Raw genomic sequence first — 25,213 nt, forward strand, 5'->3', positions numbered from 1 at the left:
TGAGGGTGGTGGCACATTATTTGCTTGTTCATTTGTTTGTGCATATGTTGGTGCAGGAAATCAGACTCATGTGATGAAGCAAGACTTTGGAAAAAATAAAAACACAGTGGTAAAAGTTGGATGCCACAGTAATTGTTCATGTGTTTTTGAACCAAGCCACTGTGGTATGTGAATACCGGTTGCACTGCGTGACATCTACACAGAACTGACTACAATGATATTATTGTTTGCATATTGGTTAACGACTTCTCATATCAAAATTACAAAATTACAAATTATTGTCAGGACTCCCACAGTGATTAAGGTCTGGTTATGTTTAGGCAGTTAAACCCACTTTTTTAAAGGATAAGGCTGCCATTAAGTTACATTTTTTTTTAATTCTACAAATCCCATCAAAAGGCCTAAACCATGTTTTGATCCATATCTCCATACTTTTAAACTTTACCACTTTAACTGTGGCTTTTTTCCACAAGTCCATTGCTCCTTCTAAAGATCTAAGTCTTTTTAAACAAATCACAAATCTACAGTCAAGTTTCATTTAAAACAGCTTGGCATTGTAGATTTTATGAAACAGGAGGAAACATTGCATTTGTTGGATACTGTTTTTAGCAGTGGATTAATGCACATTTGGTGCTCTTATGAGTATTTGTGACAGCTGGACGGTCTTTGTTGGACTGGCTCAAAATAATCTACAGTGTGTGTGTGTTCGTGGTAATGAAGGAACATGTCACCCAGTGCAACAGTGTGGCTCACTGATGGGTTTTTAGTGCTTTTTGGACAATGATGGAGCTCTGTGGTGCAGGGGAAGAATATATATCAGGCTTTGGATATACACACAATACTTGTTAGTGGGATTTGTTGACAATTAGACAAATATAAAATATTTTTACCCTTGATGGATGGAGCAAAGATCGCTCTCATGGTTTCGAGAAACCAGCTTTGACTGTTTGGGATGCAAATCATGGTCTCTGCATTAAAGTTGCACAGTCTGTACGCCCAAGCATTCATCCAATAAAGACGCTTTTTTTGTAACAACATACTGCTACTTCTGCCTTTACTGGTGGGAGGGAACAGTCATTAACATGCCTGCACAGTGTCACTTGTCAGGGGAGCATAAACATACAGTACATTGGGTCATTAAGCCATTTGTACAAACAGTCGTTGTTGTAACTGTGGGTACAAGAGTCACATTGGTCAGAATGTGGGACAGGCTGGCAGCCCAAATCTATTTGGCAAATCTAGATTAATTTTAGAAAGTCTGGGTAGCAAAAAAACATGAAATGCAATTTTTGCAATTCATATCCAAACCACATTTGGAGGTGGTTTGAAATGCAATTGCCGTGGCTGCTCGAGTCTGATTTCAAAGTGACTTTTGCATCAATCGCATCACTACAAATGACAACCTCAAATGTACTGAGTGCTGAGCAGAATCCATGCTGCTACAAGCAGAGCACTGTAAAGGACTGTCACTAAAAGATCTGTAACAGAAACCTGATACGGCTCAGGTCCTTTCCCCTCACCAATGGGATGTCCTTGCCCTAACCATGGTTGGCGTCAACGCCAAACTCCAACCATCTTTAGACATTTGTAGAACAGATCAGGTTTCTGGTATGAACAGTATGTGGGCAGGCGACGACAGACGATTTCTGCATCAGGAGTTGACAGCATGATTGCTTGGGGGGCGAAAATGATTGACCTCCATTTCTCAAGCTTATACGTTGAAAAGCTGCATCAACCAGTGTCTACATTGTTACTGATGGCAACGTCATTACCACAGCAACCCATGCAGATATGTCTGGATGCATAAATCCAATCTGACCACTTGGGAATAGTGCAGACAGTCTGTCTTCCTGATCAGTTTTGAGAAACAAATCATATTGGCCTGCAATCTGAACACAGACGATGAGTATTACTTCCTACATTCATCTACAATTACTGTGACAGTAATTCAGTTCATTTGTTGCATGAATTTATATAGCTCAGAGTTAAATGTGGGTCATAACAAAATATATTGTATGACATATATTCATAATCAAATTTAACTTCATTGTCCAAAAGAGAAAATTGATTTGGTTAATTGTGCTCAGGGGTCAAAATAGTACAAAAGATGAGAATACATGAAATACAGTGCTCCTGTCTGTACATGCTCTTTTCTGATCTGCTCACGCTCACACACACATGGACACGGGCACACTCTCTACCTCACACACACACACACACACACACACACACACACACACACACACGGACAAAAGTGACGGCAAAAAGATTCAATTAAGAAAAATAAAGTGTAACCAAATGTGTTGAAGTATTTAATGTACACCATTAAATCTGAGGACAAAATGAGAGATGTGCAAATGGTTGAGCAGTGGCAGCAAGTGTTGATTGCACAGATGACTGTGGCTGTTAAATGCTGTGACAGCAGCAGGAACAAAGGAATGCTTCAATCTCGTAGCTTTGATCTCACGTTGTAATATTCTGCCTTTATAACTCAACTCAGAGTGTATCTTATGTAAAATAAGGTCACTATAAAGCTGTTTTTCTGATGTCTGTTCAATGCCAAGTCAAACACTTTGTAATACTGACATGTAAAAAGTTGAAGGACATGAAAGTTTAGATTATGGTCAGCATCAATTCCTATTCCTGGATTTTTAAACATGAGACTCTTTCAACTAGTTTACCATGTCCCCCGTTTTTTTAACATGGAACATGGAAGTATAGTTATCCTCGCACCACCTGATAACATTTACTTTCTCAAAATACACATCAACCATTGAATTTTCAAAAACCTAACAATGCTGAGTCATGAAAACGTTGATGTGGCTGAGGGGACTTCCATTTGTTTGTGTGCAAAGTGTACAGAACAGGTGATACGGGCGCTCCTGTACTTATTCTAGGAGATAACTAGTTGGAACTTAGAACTTAACACCTTTGCTGCGTTTTAAGTAAAAGAGTATCCACAGTTAGGTTGCCATTGACATTGACACTTAGCTTTCTTTGGGACTGACATTAAAGCCACAGGGTGGTAATAGTCCATTTTAATTACATAAGGTAATTTAGGGACATTGTTCGTATCCACTGACCACCTTTGAAGCTCACTGATTCACTGATCACCACACACCTTAACCGTCCTGCTTCTGATCCCGTCAGGGCTCATAGATTTTGTAGCCTTTGGCAGCAATTAAGCAAATTAGGCTCGTCCTAAACTGTCTTCCAAGTTGAGTGGACATGAAATTACAATACACTTTGTATATGTGTGTGTGCGTGTGCATGCGAGTGTGTGATAGTAGAGAATTTTCAGAAGCTGGAATACTATTATAATCAAGTATACAGTAAATGATCTTCGAACTATGATATACTAGGGATGTAATGATATATTGAATTTTGGGATATTGCGATGAACAATGTGGGACTGACTGACAACATCTACCACTATATTACTTGGTTATTTTGCAAGCTGCGTTCTACTATTTCTCCTTGTCAAAAATTGTCAGGGCTCAACATCAGTGTTTGACTAGGGCTAGTAAACTTTGTGCTTTGGCACGTGGAATGCCTTATGTGCAGTTGTCCAAACGTGTAAGTGAAAAATAAATGTTATGTATGTGACATTATCTGATAATGAACTACGTACTGTGTTGCAAAGCAGCGTTTTCCCAGCTGAGCTGCATGTACAAGATTGTCTCACCATCAATCCTTGAGCAGGACAGATGAGGGAAATCATACATACTGGACACTATGGAAGTTAACTCTGGGGTTAATGGTTTTCTATTAACATAGCTGCTGATTAACAGACCTGGCAAGTCACAAATGTTGATACTAGGGATGTAAGGATATATCAAAGTTCGTGATATCCCGATTAAAAAAATGTCTGCCATGATATTACATGGTTATTTTGCAAGTATAACTGCAGTCTACCATCTCTCCATGTTGAAAATGATCAGGGCTTGATGTAAACGCTTGCCTGGGGCAAATAAACTAAATGTTCAGGCAAGTGGAATGCCTCATGCAGTTGTCCGATTGGGCAAGTGAAAAATAAATGTGATGTCTAATGTAACATTATCTTAAAAGAAACTGCCTACTGTATCGCTGATAGAGAGCTTTTCCAGCTGAGCTGCGTGAGTCTGTTGCACCACAAAGCGTTAAACAGCACAGATGAGAAAAAACCTAACATACTGGACACTACAGAAGTTAAAGCTGAGGTTGTTGATGTCTTATATGACATAACGTTACCGTTGAAGATCTCAGGAATACATCATGCCAAAGACTGACTTTTTTGCCCAGAGGCTAACCATTGTGCTGCCTTGATGAAATTGTATCCCTTTCAGAATCTTTATAATCCAGCCTTGAACTGCAGTGTCTATTTTGGAGACATTTTAAAAATGAAATCCAGCATGATAAATCTGACGCTGAATGTCTTCGTTGATTATTTTTCAGTTTTTCAGTTTAGAAAGTTAGTTATTGTTCTTGTCAGTTATTGTTCTGTTCGTGAGACGTCACCCATCCTCTTCTGCCTCCCAAAGTCCTCAGCCCTGGGTGCCTCAGCCCCTGCTGTCTCAATACAAACTACCTCTACCATCGGCTCCAAGTGGTGTGGCTCTGGACTGCCTTCATCTTTGTGGACAGGGGAACCTAGAGGCAAGAAATTTTCGTCGCGAAAGTGTCCTGGGGTTTAGTTACTCTTTAAAAAATGTTCCTTCACCCATCTGCAACATGGCAAGTGCAGGCAAACCAGAATTAAAGAGTTCCCTAGATAGCACCAAGGTTCCAAGAACCCTGAATGGAACCAGTTCAAGAACCAGGGCTAATTTGGTGGAAAAGGCGTGGCAGAAAGATGCTCAGACCCAACAAGAAATTGGTGAAAACCAATGTCAGATTTTTTCTTCATAAAAGACATTTTTTCAAGTCATTGTTTGTCTTCGTTTTTACATACATATATCTTGATAAATATCATATCATGAACTTTTTAATGTGGTAATACTGTGCAGTGAGGATTTGGTATTGTCTCATTCCTTGAATATACAGCACTGTACATACTCACTAAACTCAGAGGAATATATAATTACAGGTCAAACTTAAAAATAGTCTTATTTGAAATTAAAAGGCATACTTGACTGAACAGTGAAGGTGACCCTTGTTTGACTGCATCGTTTGTGAGAAACATGTTTACTGTTGCCTTGTTTGTGCTTTATCTACCTCGATAGCGCCACTTCTCTGTCTTCGCCCTGTCCTTTCCCGGAGCCGAGGCCCTGAGCACTATCTACACTTCCATCCTGTCTCAACACCTGAAAGGAGAGGGCTTCAGCGCAGCCCTGCAGAAGAGCTGTCCCACTGTGGTCCAGTTAGCCTTGGCCCTGCACCAGCGCATGTCCTCCACCTTCCTCCCCACTGCAGTCAAGTTCCACTACATCTTCAACCTGCGAGACCTCTCCAACATATTCCAGGTGACACATAGATAGAAGATGTATCTACACAGACATTCTTTTTAGAGGACCGATCTCAGGTTAATCTTTTTACAGTCAAATATCAGAAGTTGAAAAAGTTGTATGCTTTTTCTTATCACTCCTCTTTCCTTTTTAACAAGGAGTTAGATATTTTTGCCTTGATTCTCTCGGTTTCAACAGCTCTGCTTCCCACGTGGAAAGAGCCAGGCTTCTGTCACTAATTTTTCATCTAAATTATTATTGATTTAAGAGCTGGGTCTGAAAGCTAGAAATGAGTCTGAAATAAGTGTAACAGAAAATAGAATGGATTTGCACTTCCACGGGTGTTAGTGATGATTTAATGTATTTAAATGAATATAATATCAGAGCACGAAGGCTGTCAAGGGAGAAGCTTCGGGGGCAATATTTCTGTCAAAATCCTCCACGGTTTCATGGAGGGCAGGCTCTCTCATTTAACTCACTCCGTTGTATAATTAATGCTTTAAGCCACTGAGCTATAGGAACTTCAGATTTTATAATGCCATCTAGGAGTTTACAAAGGCAGCTCCTAGGTCTTACGATACTATTATACAATGTACAAAATACATATGCTTTTTTATATTCATCTTTTTAATGATGCATTAATCAATATTTTTTATATTACAGTGCATCAAATGACTTTGTGTAAGGTGAAAGGATTTGGTTGTAGTAGGCTTAAAGCAGAGCCTGCTGGGTCAAATGTGCAGGCAGAGACTGACAACAGGAAGATAATCAGGACAGGCAACTAAACACAAAGGAGCATACAGTCTGCAGCTTAGCTAGGAGCTCTGTTAGGCTGTATTAAGGCAAAACCACAGCCTGTGTAAAAATAATGGATATAGCCACTGTGATGTCACCCACTGGTTTGTGGACCATCTTGGATTGGTCCACAAACCAGTGGGTGGTCGCCATCTTGGACTTTTTAAGCCAGAAATAACCCAAGGTAAGTATACATGCAGACGAAAAGGTGGAATTCTAGAGGAGAGAGGGGTGGATCTGACTGACGTGACACTTAGCAGACAGCCTGTAACTCCCAGTGGCCACACCCCTCATTATGGTTAACTTTAAGACTTAATAAAATGTAAACGGATGAGTTTAATAAAAATTCAGTCCCCATACAGTTGTCATGAACCAAAAACTGATATTTATACCAGGCTGTAAACATGTTTATTTCTGGTGTTAAGTCAGACATTTTAATATGGGTCTATGGAAATTGACTGAATTTTGGACTCAGCCACAAGTGGACAAGTGGCAGTTATTGGCATACAGCTTTGAATGCTGCCACTTGGGCACAGCAGTAATAATTTATGAAATTTGACTAGAGCTCTTTAAATCAGTTTATCTTGTTGCGCTGCCTATTACAATCATTTAGTAGAACCTGAGTGGGAAATTTGTTACACAAACTGTTAATCTTGATACAACAATTCCTAATAACAGTAGTCGGTGGTCAGAGAATCACTGAAGCTATTACAATTCATCCTGACAGTAACATGAACGTCTGTACTGAATTTCATGGCAATCCATCCAACAGTTGCTCAGATAATGACAATGAATTGTAATGACTTTTCCTGTAATGCCAGCATGAGGGTGACACTGTTGTTCACAGAGTGCCAGAAGGAGTTTTTGAAGAATTAAAAAGAGATCTTGAAAAGGAAGTTCAAGCCCTGCCTACTTTCACACCTCAGCACACCTGATCAACCACTGCATGATGTCGGTGTAAATGTCAAATATCAAGTTTTTTGCCATCGGAGGAGGGTTTCAGACACTGTTAGACGGCCAGACCACCACTTTGCTTTAAGCTTATAGAGGCCTTAATGATAAGTCTTGAAGTATCTTATTATTAACCTTATTTTCTGTGTGTCTACTGGGTTTTAGCCATTGTAATGAGTTGTTGCAGATTCGAGCCTTCTGCACTTTAAGATTAAGCATAATTACCATCCCTAAGCTCAAGCCCTGATGACCCCAAGACTCACCTTATAAACCCTTGATCACTGACATCACAGCCATGAAGCAATAGAAAGTTTAGCTGCACCATAACACTTTGAAGCCAGTGCTTGAAGAGGCCATTGTGCCTGTTTTGTCAGAGTCTTTGTTTTGTTTTGGGGTCTGCACAGCTTGACTGGACGTCCAATAACCACGGAGAGAAAACACTGTCAAAGCTCTCTTGCTGTTCCTCCTCTCCGCCCATAGAGAGAATAGAAAGAAAGCCAGAAAGGGACTCCTGGAGCTTGTTTGAAGTTTTTCTACCTAACTTATTCAGCTCTTGGCTCTAACACCTTAGGACAGCTGGGAAGAGGTGAGCAGCCTCGCAGCTCACAGCTCTGCCTCAGCTGTAATTCCCCCACCGCGCCTCTGTGCTTTTGCACCTTCAGAAGTGGGAAAGTATTGGTGAGACAGTACAAACGCTTCCTCTAATTTCAAGCATGAGGCCTAAATGGTTGTCAGTCAGTGTTTTCTGGCTTGACAGATCAAATGTTTGCCTCAGCTGAAATAATTGGGGGACTTTTTGTATTTCACTTTGTTTTTTAAAACTTTGAAACTTGGAGATGTAGCCGAAGGCAACCGTCTCATTATGATCAACTCTAATGAGCCAGAGAACTGAGCTCAGAGACTCTGTGAGAGCTTGCAACCTCCCTTGCAAAGGTGTTTTTAACGTGACAAAAGGAGCGGGGCCAGACAACACTCAAGGTTGCATTTTTACAAGAGTATTGTTGCTATTATTTGCTGACAAAGTTCTCAGGTTAGGGGTTTATTTGTTGAATAGTAAGTAGGAGCTTATGCCAGCAGTGTCCTTTCTTTTCCCCTTTTTTCTCTATTACTTCTCCACTTTGTCCTTTACCACTTACTTTGTTGCAGTACTCCATCTTTCTACTCTCTGTCTCCATAAATCTCTACTTTCTCAATGCGTTGGGGCAATCATTACGCCCCGTGGATGTTAAATTAGACGTTCTATAAATGAAGTACAGTAGCCAAATTCCACTTAGAGGGCAAGACAAACAGTTTGGCATCCGACTGGGAGCATTGTCAGAGAGCTCTGTTTGCCAATGTTCATTCTCTGCCATGACCAGCGGGCATATCCGAGGGCCTGTCTTCCCCACGTCAGCCTAAATGAGCTCCTCGAAGCTCAAGAGGCGAGGGAGGAGATGGGGGGGGGGAAGATGGACGTAGTGAGAGAGGAGGACAGAGACAAGGGAAGGAGAAAGAAAGAGAGTACAAGAGACCTGCGGTGCAGAGAGACTCTGAAGTCGAACTGTACTGACTGCACAATATGTCTGTATGATGTTTTGTGGATAGTCAGCTGGGTGCATTTGTTAGTGGGGGGAAGCATTGTTTGGGGCTCAGAGCATCTGTCAGACTACGAGGAAAGCGTGCCCGCTGTAGACGGCCCCACAGACAGACAGATACATGCCGAAACCCAGAACTCTCTAATCCCTCTCCTCTGAGTCGAACAAAGCAATGAAAGATCAGGGACAGGGAGGATGAGATAGTCTGCCAAAGTCTGCTGGATAGAAGGAAAACAAAGTTCTCACTCCTTCTCAGTTTGTGAGTGCTGCGCCGTTTGTTCGATCGGTACAACGGACAGCTAAGCCTGTGAGTATGACTGTTACATAGGTTGCCATATGGTGTTTTGTTTTGCTCGGGCACACTTTTTACACAATAAATACAGTGTATCATGACTGACACCTTTCAGCAATGAAATGGAGTAGAAAAAGACAGATCTATTAAAAGTCAAAGGATTATAGTTTTCACATATACTCTGGAAAACATCTTGATTTTTGTAGATCTAGAGTAGCGGCGACAATTCTGGCTCAGTTTGAATCTTCAGTACACACATCCATGCAAATGTTCGCACACACAGGCACACCACCCATCTGCACCATTACACAGTGGATTTAGCAGCCAATTGTCACATTCGGCGGGCTCAGATATGAAGGCGGATCAGATTCAGCTGGCTTTACCCCCGGAGATGATTCTGTTGATTGGAATAACTTCTGGGGCTGGAAACACACAACATCTGCTTGCCTCTGCCTCTGCCTCCTGGGTGACAGTGCGCAGAGGGGAACAAACAGTGCCTGGGCGCCTCTTTGTCCCTTTCCTCATCCTATACGGCACCTGTTTTGTGAGGCACCTAGATTGCGCAGGGTTCTGCCTGACTGCATAATGAATGGCCCGGTGGGAAAGCCAACACGTCACAGAGGCCGCCTCTAGAGACACATTAATCATCCATCATCCACTAAACACTCATCTGCTCATTGTCATGATTTTCTGTTTAAATTTGAGCTATTTTGAACAGAGGATGATGAGAAGAAGGAATTACACACAGAAAAACACATCTGTTTTCAGCTATGTTAGCCAAGTGGATGCTCTGTGGATGCTAATGTTGGCTCATCTGTCGGTTAGTCAGATCACCACTTTTGTCCAGACAGAAATACGACAACAACTATTATATGGATTGCCGTGAAATGTGGTTGAGACCCTCATGGTCCTCAGAGGATGAACGACTTGTGTGATCCCCTGACTTTTCCTATAGCACCATCATGGGGTTGACATTTTTTGTTTTGTGGTTAAGTAGCGTGATAAATACTAGCTAGATGCCGTAAAATGTGGTAAAGATATTCATGGCCACCGGAAGATGAATCATAATGACTAATCCCCTGACATTTTTATGTAGCACCTCAATCTGGTCAAGCATTTTACTTATCCAGTCAAATATGTCCACATCTACAGTACTGTATGGGCGGGCACAAAGTTTGGTACACACACCCACAGAGGGGAGAGATGTTTTTTTCTACATGTTGGCGCACAGGATGAACTGTTGTAACTTTGGTGATCCCACGATTTCCATCGACCCCCATCATCTGGTTAGCTTTTTCAAACTGAGAAAAATCACATGCGCAGTCCAGGGCTCCCTGAAAAGGTGCCAACAATCTTGACACCCCTTTTTAGACTATATGCAAACATATTTAATGCAAACACTTAACATTAGTAGCCCCCCATATCTTTACCCCACTATTTCCCTAACCCTCCTTTTATTCGTTCTTGGTGATTGTATTACTTTGCCTGCATTTGTTCATTTTGTTGACTTTACAAATGGAAGTAATCCATGTATGTAAGGTGGCCAGGATATCCATGTACAGTATTTATGCAAGTATGCTTTTTAGTACCTTTGGTCTATATTTTTTTCCCCTCTCTCTTTTTCTCTGGAAAAAAATGGCTGCAAATACTTTGTGTCTAGTGCCAATTAGCAAATGTTAGCATGCTAGCACACTAGACTCATGTGGTTAGCATTGCAAACTTGTTTAAGACCATGGTAAGTATAATCAAGTCTACTGCCAGTTATCATCACCTTGCTTTAATTCTTGGTGTGCGTTACTTTTATATTTTAAATAAGACCCTTGTAAGATGCACTGAACAGTTAGCATGCTGACATTAGCATTAAACTCAGCCTCACAGAGCTGTCTGAAGTCATTCATTTGTTATATGCAAATATTACACACCAAATTTATATAGTATTTATTATATTCTGTTATACTATATTTATTGTTATTGAGTTGTAGTAGTACTTTTATTCTATGAAATTATTCTCTATTATGCACTTACTATACTTTATAAAACCTTATATCCTGTGCTTTATTGCTGAACTGTACTGTACCAATATGATTGATATATATGTATATATATATGTACACACATACATATAATTCACCTTATATTTATACCACACTATGTTACACTACTTTATGTTATTGTGGCGTACACCATAGTTTGTGGTATACTGCTACTGCACTAACCACACCACTACGCCACTGTGCCTGAGACAGTATGACACTTATATTTCAGTACAGCTCTGGTCATGGGTAGTGTTTGTAAACTGCTTATTTTGTCATTGTGAGTGTAACTGCTCTTTAATAGTTTCCATTTTCATTCTGTTCTTTACTTATTATTCTTTTATTTTATATACTCTAATACTTTGAACACTGATGGCAGAGTCAAACAGTGGTAATTTTCACCTGTATGAAATGCAAAGCATTGTGGGATTGTTAGCAGAAAGTAGAGTACTCACTATAAACACCTTTTTTTTTTTTTTCATTTTATTGTGGTAATTTTCCAGTGCAGTGTATAGGAAGTAAAACTCACCCCCAGAATTGGGATACTCAAATGAAATGGCAGACACAAATATACTGCACTGTGTAGTTTATTGGAAGGGATTTTGGACACGGCCTTATTCTTGTTTGAAAATAAACACTGTGGAATCATTACAGTCACAAGCAGACTCTTTCCTTGATTTTTCATAATTCTTCCATCCAGCACCTGCCCACAGAACTTATCTCCACATGCAGCAATACTTCTGAGACAGTGAGATGAAAGAAAAGCACCGCCATTATTTTCTGAGTTTCTCTGACACACCTACTAACAGCATGCCCACTCAATATCCATTGATTTACCCACAGTGACTGTGCTGTATTTCCGTCCTTGTTGTGGTGTAAATGGGCCAAAACAGCCTCTGGAATGAAACTCTAAGCCTTTTTCTCTCCCCTCTCTGCCCAGGGCATTCTCTTCTGTACCGGCGAGTGTCTAAAAGCCCCTCCGGACTTGCTGAAAATCTACCTGCACGAGTCCAACCGGGTCTACAGAGACAAGCTAGTAGAGGAGCAGGACTTCCAGGTCTTTGATAAGCTGCAGGCGGACACAGTAAAAAAGTTCTACGAGGTGAGAGTTTTACAAAGTTCAGCAGAGGAAGACAAGAACGGGGCTGGAGGTTAGGGGGGGAGGAGGGGGAAATCATTAGGCTGCCTGCTCTGTGTCTGGACCTGGACATCAGTGGCCAACACAGCGAGGAGAAAGCGGAGAGGAGAAAAAGGAATAGAGGGTGGGTGGGAGGGCCAAGAGAGGGTTGGAGAGAATATTAATCAGTGTGGTATGGGGGTCTGGCTGTCAGGGTCTGCGCTGTCAGCCCGGCAAATTGGAAAACATTTTAATGGTTTTCTGTCCAATGCTCCCCTCACTACCCTCTCTGGCTCTATCGCATGCACACTAGTCATGCCACAATGAAGAACCTGACAAGTATATGTGTACACACACCCGCAGAGAGAGAAGGAGAGAGAATAATACTTACCACTCCAGAATATATTATTCAGAGTTGGCACCTTCTGTAAACTTAGGACAATTTGCCCCAGTGCCACAGAGCAATATGCAGCATGTTTTCTTGCTATTTTTACATGCAAACAAGGAAGTCTTTAGAGGCTGTTGCACTGAAAGGAAGTGCATGTGATACTATGAAAATGAAGACAGCATCAGAATATAATAAAGATGTGAATTTATAAAAACAACAACATTCATCACACCTACCGTGGCTTCATGCCAATGGAAGTTAGCAGAGAAAACAAGCATCCCTAAGAGACACGCAAAATCTCTCCAGTGAAATTTTCGGGGCCCAACAGTTGCCAGGGTGAAAATGAACTAGGTCACCCTCTGCACAGCTGTGATATTCAGCTGTGTCCCTGTCCAGACTGTTTAAGCATAACACTAATGTTATGCTGACAGGGGAAGTGTGTGGCTTTGTATGTTTACCCCTGCAATATTTGTGTGTATGTGTGTGTGTATGTGTGTGTGTGTGTGTGTGTGTGTGTGTGTGTGTGCGCGTCTCTCCCCTAGGACATGGAGGACACTCTGGAGCAGACCAGGGAGATGAACCTGTACTGCCACTTTGCCCGTGGGCTCGGGGAGGCCAGGTACATGGCTGCGGAGTCCTGGAGCAGCCTCAATAAAACCCTGCTAGAGGTGCTGGACAGCTACAATGAGGTCAACGCCACACTAAACCTGGTGCTGTTTGAGGACGCTATGGCTCACATGTGAGTGGAAGTTTTCGAACCCCGGGGACTGACTCTGTGTGTGTGTGTGTGTGTGTGTGTGTGTGTGTGTGTGTGTGTGTATGCGTGGATAAAAAAAAGAGTAAAGAAAAAAGTGTTTTTGTCAGTTCTTTTATGTCTGTCAAGGAACTCAACTGGCTTCCCAGGTATTTTAGGATTTACAGTTCTATTTTACAGACTGTCACAAGCAGAGACAGGCAAATCTGTTAAAAGTAATCCAGCATACATCATGACAGCTTACAAAAATGCAGAGAGCGGGATAGGTTTTGCTTCGGTCTAAAAATGTAAAAGTAATAAAAATAAAAAAAAAGTTAAAGGAACAGTTCAACTCCAAATCAAAAATATTTTTTCTTTTACCTGTTGTGCATGGATTCTCAGCTTGCTCTGCTTTGGGGCTACTTTTGGAAAATGACAGGAGTCCAGGAGCCTCTTGCAGCAGGCTTGCACATGTACATGAAGGCTTGTCTAGGATTTAAGGACAACATGGGCTAAGCCGGGACCTTTGTAGGGCACTTTTTTTGATAAACAAGCTCTTTTTTGATGCTTTTTCGAATGCACTGTTATGTATGTTAAAGGTACAAAACAATTCCCACTGTGAATCGAGTTATTTTTATTGTAAATTAGAAAATGGTTGGGGGGCCTGATTTGGCCTGTCAGCCATTACTTGAGTATCACTGCTGTAGTGCTCTGTGTTAGTTGATTATGGATTGTTTTGGTGTGATTTGCCGAGTGTTGGAGACATTTGCAATATAGATGTCTGCCTTCCCTCTAATATAATGGAACCAGATGGCATTGTGTCTACTCATGAACGATCATGTGAGATGTAAACATTCGATGTAAACACTCCTTGGCTGAGCTTCACATTTAGTTTGTTCAGTGGTGCTAGCAGTTGATGCACACTTCCTTCCTGTGTGGTGGTAGAAAGAAAATAGTATACATATTTTCATATATTTTTTGTATATATCTGGGGGTTCAACAGTGTGTTCCTTACTTATCACAAAAATGGGCACTGTAGTGTATTTTTACACCTCATACATCGTCCTGGGGCTGTAAAATAGTCCTCAACAAATGGACTATTTCCTCCTGTTTGTATGGTGTCTGTTGAAATCTACAGTGCTGTCATAGGAAATCACTGAGCCTTTTTTAATTAAAAAATGAAGCTAAATATTTGTGTAGCATTTTTGAGGATTTGTGTCTTAAGTAGGAACCAGTTGGCTGAGAGCCACAGACAAGGTAGGGAAGTCAGAAAGTTATGGGAAATGGACAAACGCATCATTAGACTCTTTTTCTTTAAAAACCAAATATAAGTGATCTGAGAAAAAAAAAAAAGACAAAAAATGTTGTCCTATAGTGTGTAGGTCAAAGCCCTGTATTGTGCATAAATATGTGCTTGCTTGATATTCTAAAGACAAACTGGACTACAGCAGATAATATTTTGTTTTCTGTTTATGAATCCACAAGTCGGAATAATACAACTGCCAACTTCTTGTTTTTAAAGGTCAGTACTTGTATCTGTTTGATACTCAGCATAGTGTTTTGTAAAATGTTAGCATGAAACAGAATGCTCTAGAATAATACATTAGCATTTAGGTTCTTATTATTTAATAAGTAAGATGACTGATAAATGTACAAAAGACAGAGGCTAAATTTAAAGTATTCTCACTTAAGCTGAAAATTACAGGTGCATAACCCATAAACAGATTCCCATCTCTTAAAATGTTACATCTTCGCATGTGAAACAGAGTTAAATGGAGGTGTTTGGGAGTTGCAGTTTAGGTTAAAGCACTTAAAGCAGTTGAAGTGTCAATGGAAGTTGAAGCACCAAAAATGATTTTAAGTGTCAGTTGAAGATGAAGCATTGAGTATAGCTGAAGTGTTAGGTAAAAGTAGATGACATTATTAGAGGTATACTTGATGTAATTGCAAGTATATTTACAATTTAAAGGGTAACTTTGATACTTTACAACCTGGAGCCTAGTTTCTCACGTTTTGGTGTTTAAGTGATTAACGGGAACTACAGTTTCTTAAATTGGTCCAGTATTGAGTGACAGGACTGCAGCAAACAATGGCAAAGCAGCCTGCAATGTAATCCCTGAGGGTAGTTGAGCAATTTCACGTCAACTGAAAGTGCCTGTGTTTGCCACTGACAGGCTCAGATAGTTATACTAAGTGTCTGACAACATTAAGGAGAGGATCCCTACAGAGACAGACCATTTTTTAAATAAAGTGAGATCCTTTTTGTTGAACCAGAAACAGCCCCGAAATTGGCATCACCAAACGCACCAAACTCCATTAAAATAAACAGTCATTTGAATGTGTATAGAGGCAGCATATTTTCACATCTAATTAAGGGTTTATTCAACCAAACCAGAGTTGGTCATTGCTGGAACAGTGGAAAGACAAACTGCAGATTTTGGGGCTGTTTCTGGTTAAACTAAAGGATCTTACTCCTTAACAAAAAAGTCTGTCTCTGTAGGAATCCTTTCCATAATGTTGTCAGACACTTAGAATAACTACCTGAGCCTACCAGTGGCAAAAACAAGCACTTCTAGTGGAAGTGTCAGTGCTCAGTTGCCCGCAGGGATTAATTGTAATATTAACTAACATGTTAGTACTGAAATCAATTGAACCATCAGGGGAAGTGTAAGGGGTGATAGCAGTAAACTGTTATTTGAAAAGTTAAAGAATAAAATTAAACTGTTTGCTCAACTGTAAACGATGAAAGCCATTCCTCGAATAATCAGTTAGTTGTTTATAGGGTTGGGTATCATTTGGGTTTTTTCCAATACCAATAATGCTGCCAAATGATTCTTTTAAAACAGCACTGGTGCCTAAACAGTGCCTTAACCAATACTTTTAAAAAAACAGAGCACGAACGACGATCAGTGACATTAGAGAACTGCAAGGACAAATTTAAACTTGAAACTAAACAATATATTTACTCTTCACAATTTAAAGTATACTTACATTTATGAATATGGATAAATACAAAATATAATTAACAAATTTACAAAATAAATAAATCCTGACCCGACTACAATAATTTAACACTAGGTGACAGGTTATTGTCTGCTTAACTCAGGAGAGACTCAGCAGCCAGATATTTCTCCATTATCTGTTTAGGAGTGGCTGAGATTGTCACTATGATGAGAATAGCTTGTCTACTTTAACAGTCCACCTCAAGTGAGCCTGGTCAGGTTCCAGTGGGTGACTAATAGGGATGGGCATCAATTTTCGATAATCGATGATTGATTGGTAAGGATTTTGATCGATCACAAATAATTTTGCTCGATAGTCGCAGTGTTTCCCCTACAATACTACAGGCACGGCGAGCCGCCGTGCCTACGATACCCTCCACCGGACCTATGCCAGGCAAAAAATAACAAGCAGACGGAGGCTCTCATCGCTCTCCAAAGCCTTGGTGGCTTCCATTGAGGGCCTCTGAAAACACTATGCCATCAAAAGACTGAGGTTTCGCTGAAAACTGAAGCCTGTAACCCCTGGCTGGCAACGGTTGTAAACACCCAGGGGTGAACCATGCTTCCTCTTTGGCGGGAACTGCACATTGGTCCGACATCCCATTGTTCCGACCATATTAAACCCATTGTTCCTAAGTCCGTTCCGAAATTATCATGATGCCCTGTGGTTAAGGTCTGGTTAGGTTTAGGCACAAAAACCACTTGGTTAGGGTCAGGAAAAGATCATGGTGTGGGTTAAATTGAAAAAGAAAGTGACAAACACATAAGCTGTGAGCCTGCTTCGCCTCAAGCCTTTCCCAGCTGACCCAGAGCCGGTCGCGGCGCACCATCAAGGTAGAAATACGCCCGCCGGGAGCCATTCAGCACCGCGGACAGGCGGACTAATGGGATGTCGGACCAATGGGCTGTCGGACCAATGACATGGACCCCTCTTTGGCCTGGAGGGTTGAAGCTCAAAACTGGGGCAGCAGCGCTCTCTTGCGGCTACAGTCTGCACTGCGCTCTTTTGTTTTCTCTCTTTTGAAATACTCACTTATCAATTAATCGATAATTGATCGTTAATTTTTTTGATGATCGAATAATGAATTTTGATCGTTTGCCCATCCCTAGTGGCTAACATAGCTTGCTAACTTCAGGGATAACTCTTGCCACTTTATTGAGCAAGTGGTAGGCAAGACATGGGAACTTGGCTTGGGTCATGAGGTGTTGTAGCACGTTTTCATTGACAAATAGCCTAACCTGTTCACTCTCTGGCTCTCTCTCTCATGCACACTAGCTCTTGCTGACATTCGCGCTGAAATGAGACAATGAAATCTGTGTCATGATTTGTCCTGGATTTCATTTGGATTTCAGTTCCCAGCCCTATTTGTTTGGTCTATGTAATATCAGAAAATTGTGAAAAATGTCAATCAGTATTTCTAAAAGCCCAAGATGACATCTGCAGATGTCTTGTTTTGTCCGCAACCCAAAAATATACAGTTTAGTGTCATAGAGAATTGAAGACACCAGATAATATTCACACTTAAGAGGCTGGAATCAGAGAGTTTTTGATTTTTGTTCCTTGAAAACGTACTCAAAATAGTTTATTATAGATTTATAAGGTTGACAACTAATTGATTTATTGTTACAGCTCTAATTACTGAGTTGACTTGTGAGCAGTTAAAGCAGTTAAACTGTCAATCGAGATGTAAGCTAGGAAAGCAATTGAAATTTCAGAGGAAGTGTTAAAGTAAGTTGAGGTGTGTGCCATGTAAACAGTTGAAGTGTCAATTGGTATGTAAGTAGTGATAACAGTTAAAATGTGTTGTTTATTGCTTTTGGCAACGACCTCAAATGAAGCAATAAAAAATAAAAATGAAATCAATTAATTTTATGGATGAACATGAGGACCTTTCTTCTTGCTTTCCTGAAGGCACAAAGATTGTCAGGAGCACAGTAGTGTTCACATTTGGTGCTGGTACATCTTAATGAAACAGAGTGGTGAATATGGTGGTGACAGGCAGTATGAAAGCAGAGAGAGGAGACAGAAACTAAGTGTGTTTGTTTGTCTTTGGCTGTTTGTCTTATGAGTCAGAGACTGTCTTTATCTGGCTCGCCTCCCTCTACCTTTTACGGTATCTCACCCTTCCACCGATTCCTCCCTCACACCTTTCCCTCCCCCGACTGTCTTCACCTCCGCATGTAGCTGCCGTATAAACCGAATCCTGGAGTCCCCACGGGGGAATGCGCTGCTGGTCGGAGTGGGTGGCAGCGGCAAGCAGAGTCTGACCCGACTGGCTGCCTTCATCTCCAATCTGGAGGTTTTCCAGATCACCTTGAGAAAAGGATACAGTATTACTGACCTCAAGGTATGCGGAGGATTACATTGCAAAAACATACCACACTGTAAAAACATCCAACTGAACAACTCAATTAGTCACATATTAAGTATCAAATGGTTTCCTGCGGCAAGGTGAGGTTTAATTTTAAACATGGAGGTGTTGTAGACTTAATCCCTACAGTAAACACAGTACTGGTAATCCACAGAGTATCCTCACAGTGATTCGGGTCTCAGGCATGTACCACTGCAAAATAACAAATCTCTAGCCCTCTCACAGCCAAATCTCATTATGTGTGTCACTCTCCCACCCCATGTCTTTCTCTCTCCCTGTCACCCAGAGTGACCTGGCGTCCCTCTACATCAAAGCTGGCGTGAAGAATATTGGCACCGTATTCCTAATGACTGACGCCCAAGTGGCAGACGAGAAGTTCCTCGTTCTGGTCAACGATCTGTTGGCATCGGGTAACGGCAGGCTTCGCTAATTACTGTGTGTCATGTTTTGCAAGAGAGAAATGCTTTTGCTTTGCCACAGCAACAAATCACTGTGATGGCATTTTTTTCTGCAGCATTATTCATCATCTACAACACATCATTGTGAAGCATTGCAAGCAAGGCCGGAATCACATCCAGATTTATACTCCAAATCTGAAGGGTGCAATATAAAGCATTATGAAATCGGAAACTAAAATTATTATGTACTGATGTTTGCAGTGCAGTAGTTTGGCAGTTAGTTTGCACAAGTGAATTTACATTATAATTTTTGTGCTGGAAAGGATGGCGTATGCCAACCAACAGATGCAACCAACAGATGCAAACAACAACAGTACTTTCTATTTCAAAGTTGAAGACAAACTACTGACTACTGTTTGTACTTCTAAGAGGATAAATAATTCAAATTTTTTAATACAAATAAAAGGATGAATTCTTCGGAATAAAACATCTACTTGCTTGATTCAATGCAGGTTTTCTCCCGCAGCTTAACTTGGGGTGGTGTGACCAGCAGAAGTTATGGGGGCTAATGTTAGCAAACTTTGGATGTATATTGCTTTGTAACTGACATTACTGAGTCAGTTTGCTGAACTCTCTTTATTCACTATTACACTACATGCTACTCAACAATACATTTTAGCGTGTCACAAATAAACATTTCAGTGTTTACTTTTTATCACAAAAGCGAAACAAGATGCTAACACACCATATTTTACGAGCAGTGTTGTGCATGTCACTGAGAATTAGTAATTAGGTACAGTAACTACTTACTGCTCTTTAAAATGATTGAATTACTTCAATAAATAATGCATATTAAAGTAATTATTATAAGGGAAAGTGACTTTGCACACATAGCTATATTATTTCAGGGTTGTTGTGGGACAATGTGAGACAAGATAACTGTCAAACTTTATCTTTGATAGTACCCATTATCACCATGATGAAAAATAAGTTGTGGAACAATAAAGCACAAGATGCTTTGATAGGCCTATTTATTGTAGCCACAACAGACCTTAAATAAAGCAATGTCAGATTTTAATCCTCCTTGGCAGAGTAAAATAAGATAACAACTCTCTCTCAGACATTTGACACTAAGTTCTTATCATGATAGGCCAATTGAAATAAAAGTGATGAAAGCTATTATCAAAAACTTAAACATACTGAGGTTTATCCTTGAAAGGTAACAGTTATTTAAATACTGCACATAGATTACAACTCGCCACTGTAGGCCTATTTGTCCTTAACTTATGGAGGGAAAATAACGTCCATATTTCCAGGAAAGCAAGCTCATATTGCCTCAATTGTGTATGCTAACAGTCTTATGCTGATTTGAGGATTCACGGCATTTACTGAGCCGTCATAAGGCTGGGTGAGTCACCCTTGTACAGTAAACTAGCTCGCGTCGACCCATGGGTCCTGCATTCCTCAGAGTAACGTTGAGTCATTAATAACTTATAGAAACATTGCAGTAGTCGCCTTCTCTTCCCCTACCCCTGTCAAAAAATCCAGGGCGCATGCTGCGTTTGTCTCCTATGATAAAGACAAAAGTAACAAGCCCATCTAAATTACAGTAATCGGAATGGTGTTATTTGATTTTAAAAAGTGATGAGTTACATTTCTAGTTACCACCAAAAGTAGTAGACGTACACTGGTCACTAGTAGACCTGTTTGTTGTTTCTTGCTTATGGTCTCATTCCATTTAAGAGAGGGACTGTCCAAATGACAATTACAACTTTTGAGCTAATGATCATGCAACAGACAAAGACCAATGAAGGTGTAAATGCGCCCCTTGTTGGCGGCCGTACTAGCTTGTCCATGTCTACTAGAGACTCATGAGCTAAAGAGAAGAAGTGCAAAACTGAGCTGTTCTTGATAATGTGTTTAAACTAAGAGACAAACATGGTAGAGATGATGACCTTGCCATCCGTCTTTATTTTTCACCTGTATTTAGTTTTGATAAAGCAGTGTCTTCAAGCGTAATCAATCAGTGTAATTTTTTTCAAATATAAAAATGATGAAACGGAGGGACATCAGGTCAAAAGTCAAGCAACTGGAAGTGCCTGATTAAAAAAAAAAAAAAAAACAAGTTTTAAAAAAGTACAGTGAAACACAAAGGTGAACTTAGATCAGGCTTGATACTGACAATTTTTAGGTGCTGTATATGTGTCGACAGTCCCTGCTCTGCTCCTCTTGTGAGGCTGTGACTTAAAGCAGATCTGTGCATTAGCATAAGCCCTGTGTATGAACTCCTGCTGCCACCACCTCTATTAACACACCCAGATTTGATAAAAGAGTCTCAGTGTCAGTTCAGATCCTAAGAAGATAAGAAAGTTGTAGCAAGTTCTTGCACAAGTTTAACAGAGAGAAATCAAAATGACTGCTTGCCACAATCTTGGTGGTCTTCCCAGTGATAACGTGTGTGATTTTGTCCATTCAAGGAGAGATTCCTGACCTGTTCCCAGATGACGAGGTGGAGAACATCATTGGCAGCGTGAGGCCAGAGGTCCGCGGCTCGGGATTGATGGATACGAGAGAAAACTGCTGGAAGTTCTTCATCGACCGGGTTCGCCGACAGCTCAAGGTGAACCAGTCAGATAGTCAGACAAGCACAGGACAAAAAAACTGTGTGTTCTTCTGCAATTTACCACTAATCATCCAGAGAAAGTTGCTCTCAGCGGCTCTCCTTAGAGGGAAGTTTGTCATAAATTTCTCTCATAGAACTCCGTCCATATATGATCTCCACCCTCTCTTAATATAGCAATAGCATGCCGCCTCACACTCTAATTGACGATTCAAAAATAAAAAAACCCTAATACTTGGATAAACAGCTGGCTTTATGATGAAGCCTTTCCCTAGACAATTTTCTTTGCTGACATTTTCAGATGAACTTGAATGCTTTCAGAGGCAGTGGACGTCGTTATAAATCACCGGCATGAGCAGAAAAGCCGCCGTTTAGCTGCAGATAATTTCACCAACATGTAGCCGCTTTGTTCCCCCTCGGGAGAGAGGGATTCCAGGGGGTTGCTTATCCTGTCATTATTACAGTGTGCTGCACCACCACCACCACCACCCACATCCTCCACCTCCCCTTCTCGCTCCCAGCTCAAGCCTCTCTGGGTTGGAGAGTGAATAAATTGGGAAGGCAATCCCATGAGCACGGGCTTGTAAAGAGTGGATTTCTAACTATTTGGCTCTCTGTCTGTCTGGATGGAAAGGGCGCTTTTCAAAAAATGTTGGCAGTCAGATTTAGAACTAACTCTGCATGGTGAGCACCAGTTTAAATCCCAAGACAAACATTTAAATCATTACTAAAATCAGACCTAGGAGTAGATTTAGGTTTGGACCAGTGGTTCCTAGCCTGGCTTTTGGGACCTCCCACAAGTTGTCGTTAGATGTCTCTAAAGGGGTTACAGGATGATTAAATTAATGTGTTTGGACTTCTCTCAAATCTTTGACTTTTTTCTTTGACCTCTTAAAGCAACACAATGGAGTTTTTGAGTCCTCAAAATATATATCCAAGATCCTTGTGATGGTACATCAACTCACAATAGGTTGGATGACACCTCCGTCATTGCTTGAGAGCGTCTGTTTCACTTGCACCGGCACTATGCAGTTTTGGGGATCGAGTAGGAACCTGGACACAAAAAAGACTACAAAATTTGGCTGCTTTACGGCATACGTCACATTCCCCTCCTCGTCATATCCCCTCCTCTCTTTAGAATAGCCGAACTGAGGTGAACTGGGCCACATTTAAGTGTCGGAATAAATTACAACATTTTTTGCCAATACAAAGACACAAATCAGAGCTGTAAGGCCATCTGTTAAGTAGGTGCACTTTTTGCTCTCACTGGTGCTAGGAATGCCTCACCAATGGCTCCAGGCACTTTTCTTCTGACCCAGCTGACACAACACCAGAACTTAGGGGTGTAAGCGAGACTTGTGGGTTTGTGAATTATGTTGAGTCTTAAGCCTGGGCTTTCAGTGTCACAATTGTGGCCCTCTTGTAACCTGGCTAGATCACCATGGCAACTCATGCTGCAGAACTAACCTGGTCCAGTTTATGTCCAGATTTTGGGATTGAAATCAGCCCAAAATTTCCTTACACTTATTTGGAAATAGTGTCACTCTATAGGCAACAGTCTATCTGCAATCTACAGTGCCTTTCTGTACCTTTTCAGACACAATACAACAATGGCGTCTCTGCAGTCTGACACCCATTATTTCCTATGTTTTGTGACACCCCATGACAGCTTGTTGCTGTGTCAAGTAAAGCGCATGCACAGCCACAGCTGCACCAAACCCAGCAGCAAGCACAGCTCCAATCATGTTGTGTTTGAAAATGCCTTATAAGTGAAAACGATTCCCAGATGAGGCATACGTTATATGTATGCAAACTTGTTGAGCTTTAAGTAATGCCACCGAAGAAAGCCACACAATTAAAATAGCATAAACTGTATGCATCGCATTGTGCTTTTTTTGTCACAGTAATCATATCAGTGATGCAGAAAATCTAATCAAGAATAGTGTTTTATTTTATTTTATTTGTTGCTCTTACTGAAATACTGATTGTCTTTGTAGTGTTCTCTGTTCATTTACCCACATTGCCACTCTGGATTAGGTTTTAAACTTGGTCCTGATTTGCTGAAGTATGTTTAACACTGCTGGTATATTACATCTAATAGAACACCAATTAGAAAATTGATTAGTCTAGTGGTATTTATCGCAGATAATATTCAACCGATGAAACGTATTTCACTTTGATTAGGCTAGAAATTGAAGTGATTTCCATGACCATCCATTTCATGATGGGGAGATATAAAAATTAATGAAGAACATGGTCATGTTTAGTTCTGCCTCCTTTTGAGGAGTTTTGTCTGCAATGGCTTCATATAAAAGAATCACTAGTTAAAAAGGTTGCAGTTTGGAAAAGATGATTAAAATATATGTTATAAAAGGAAAGCTGTAACCCTATATATAGTGTTCATCTGAACGGTGTCGTTGATTATGTATGAAGAGGATGAACATAGTGGTTTAGTTGTGGGGATGAGAATAGGTTTATGTGACTGAGTACTGATGGATTAGTATAGAACAGGAGTAGGACTAGACAAATATGTTGCTTCATCCTACTCCATTTAAAGCATAAAAAGTTAATTTAGGTTGCTTATTGAAAGTCTGTCATATATTGTCATCGTTATGTATGGGTTATTGCTGTTTTATTTGTTTTTTTTTTTGTATATATATTCCTTTTCAAAATGTTCAAATAAAGTATATTCAATTTAGTTCAGTGCGATGAAGGCAGCTGGGTGAAGCTCCAGCGTAAAGCCATTGTCACAGGGATTGTAAGATAAGTATGCAGAGACTTCTCTCTCCAGCCTTGATTATCATCAGTAGTGTCTTTGGGAGTGCCTTCTGCATGTTTGTTTCTAATGGTATCGAGCATCTGGCTGAGCTTCTCAACAAGCCAGCTGTTAGTCTCCAACAGTGAAAATCAGTCTGACGTAGCCCATAGCTTAACACACTCTTTTAATTCACATGCTTGCTGGAGGCTTTATTTGCTTAATGATGTAGCTGCAAATAATTAATTCGCAGTTTTCCATTCTTCCCCCTCTTGACCATGAAGAAGTGCTAATCAGAGCAGGAATCCCCCGCCTTTTTCTTCTCAGTGTGACTGTGACTCCAGTTGTACTCACAGAGAAAGAAAATGACTATGATCTTGGTGCTTTATCAGTTGTGTTTGACCTTGGTGAGTGTGTCTGTCTGTGTGCTTGCATTGCAGGTGGCTCTGTGTTTCTCTCCAGTTGGTAGTAAACTGAGGGTTCGCAGCAGGAAGTTCCCTGCAGTGGTGAACTGCACAGCCATCGACTGGTTCCACGAGTGGCCGCGGGAGGCGCTGGAGTCGGTCAGCTTCAAGTTCCTCCAGGAGGTGGAGAATATTGAGGTGAGAACAGCTCATACTTTAATATACACACAGGGACGAAGCCACCCACAAAAATGATGTTCACACTCTGAAAATATAATTTCAAATGTCAGGCACCGTGACACAACCAATGTGATATTTATTTCAATAGCAGACCAGAGGACCCGAAAATTAAATTC

At 40.8% G+C, this 25,213-nt stretch overlaps 1 protein-coding gene across 2 annotated transcripts in view; it reads left to right on the forward strand.

The window, feature by feature from the left end:
• dnah9 (dynein, axonemal, heavy chain 9) overlaps positions 1–25,213 on the forward strand; it is a 211,491-nt gene that overhangs the window by 99,838 nt on the left and 86,440 nt on the right. For both annotated transcript variants that reach the window (XM_050060727.1, XM_050060728.1), the window contains 7 exons: positions 5,202–5,441; positions 12,009–12,170; positions 13,116–13,312; positions 18,494–18,656; positions 18,967–19,090; positions 21,556–21,698; positions 24,894–25,055. In XM_050060727.1, coding sequence (XP_049916684.1) covers positions 5,202–5,441; positions 12,009–12,170; positions 13,116–13,312; positions 18,494–18,656; positions 18,967–19,090; positions 21,556–21,698; positions 24,894–25,055 — 1,191 coding nt within the window. The remainder of the gene's footprint in view (positions 1–5,201; positions 5,442–12,008; positions 12,171–13,115; positions 13,313–18,493; positions 18,657–18,966; positions 19,091–21,555; positions 21,699–24,893; positions 25,056–25,213) is intronic.

This window comes from Epinephelus moara, chromosome 13 (genome assembly GCF_006386435.1).
Source record: "Epinephelus moara isolate mb chromosome 13, YSFRI_EMoa_1.0, whole genome shotgun sequence".
Taxonomy (NCBI): Eukaryota; Metazoa; Chordata; class Actinopteri; order Perciformes; family Serranidae; genus Epinephelus; species Epinephelus moara.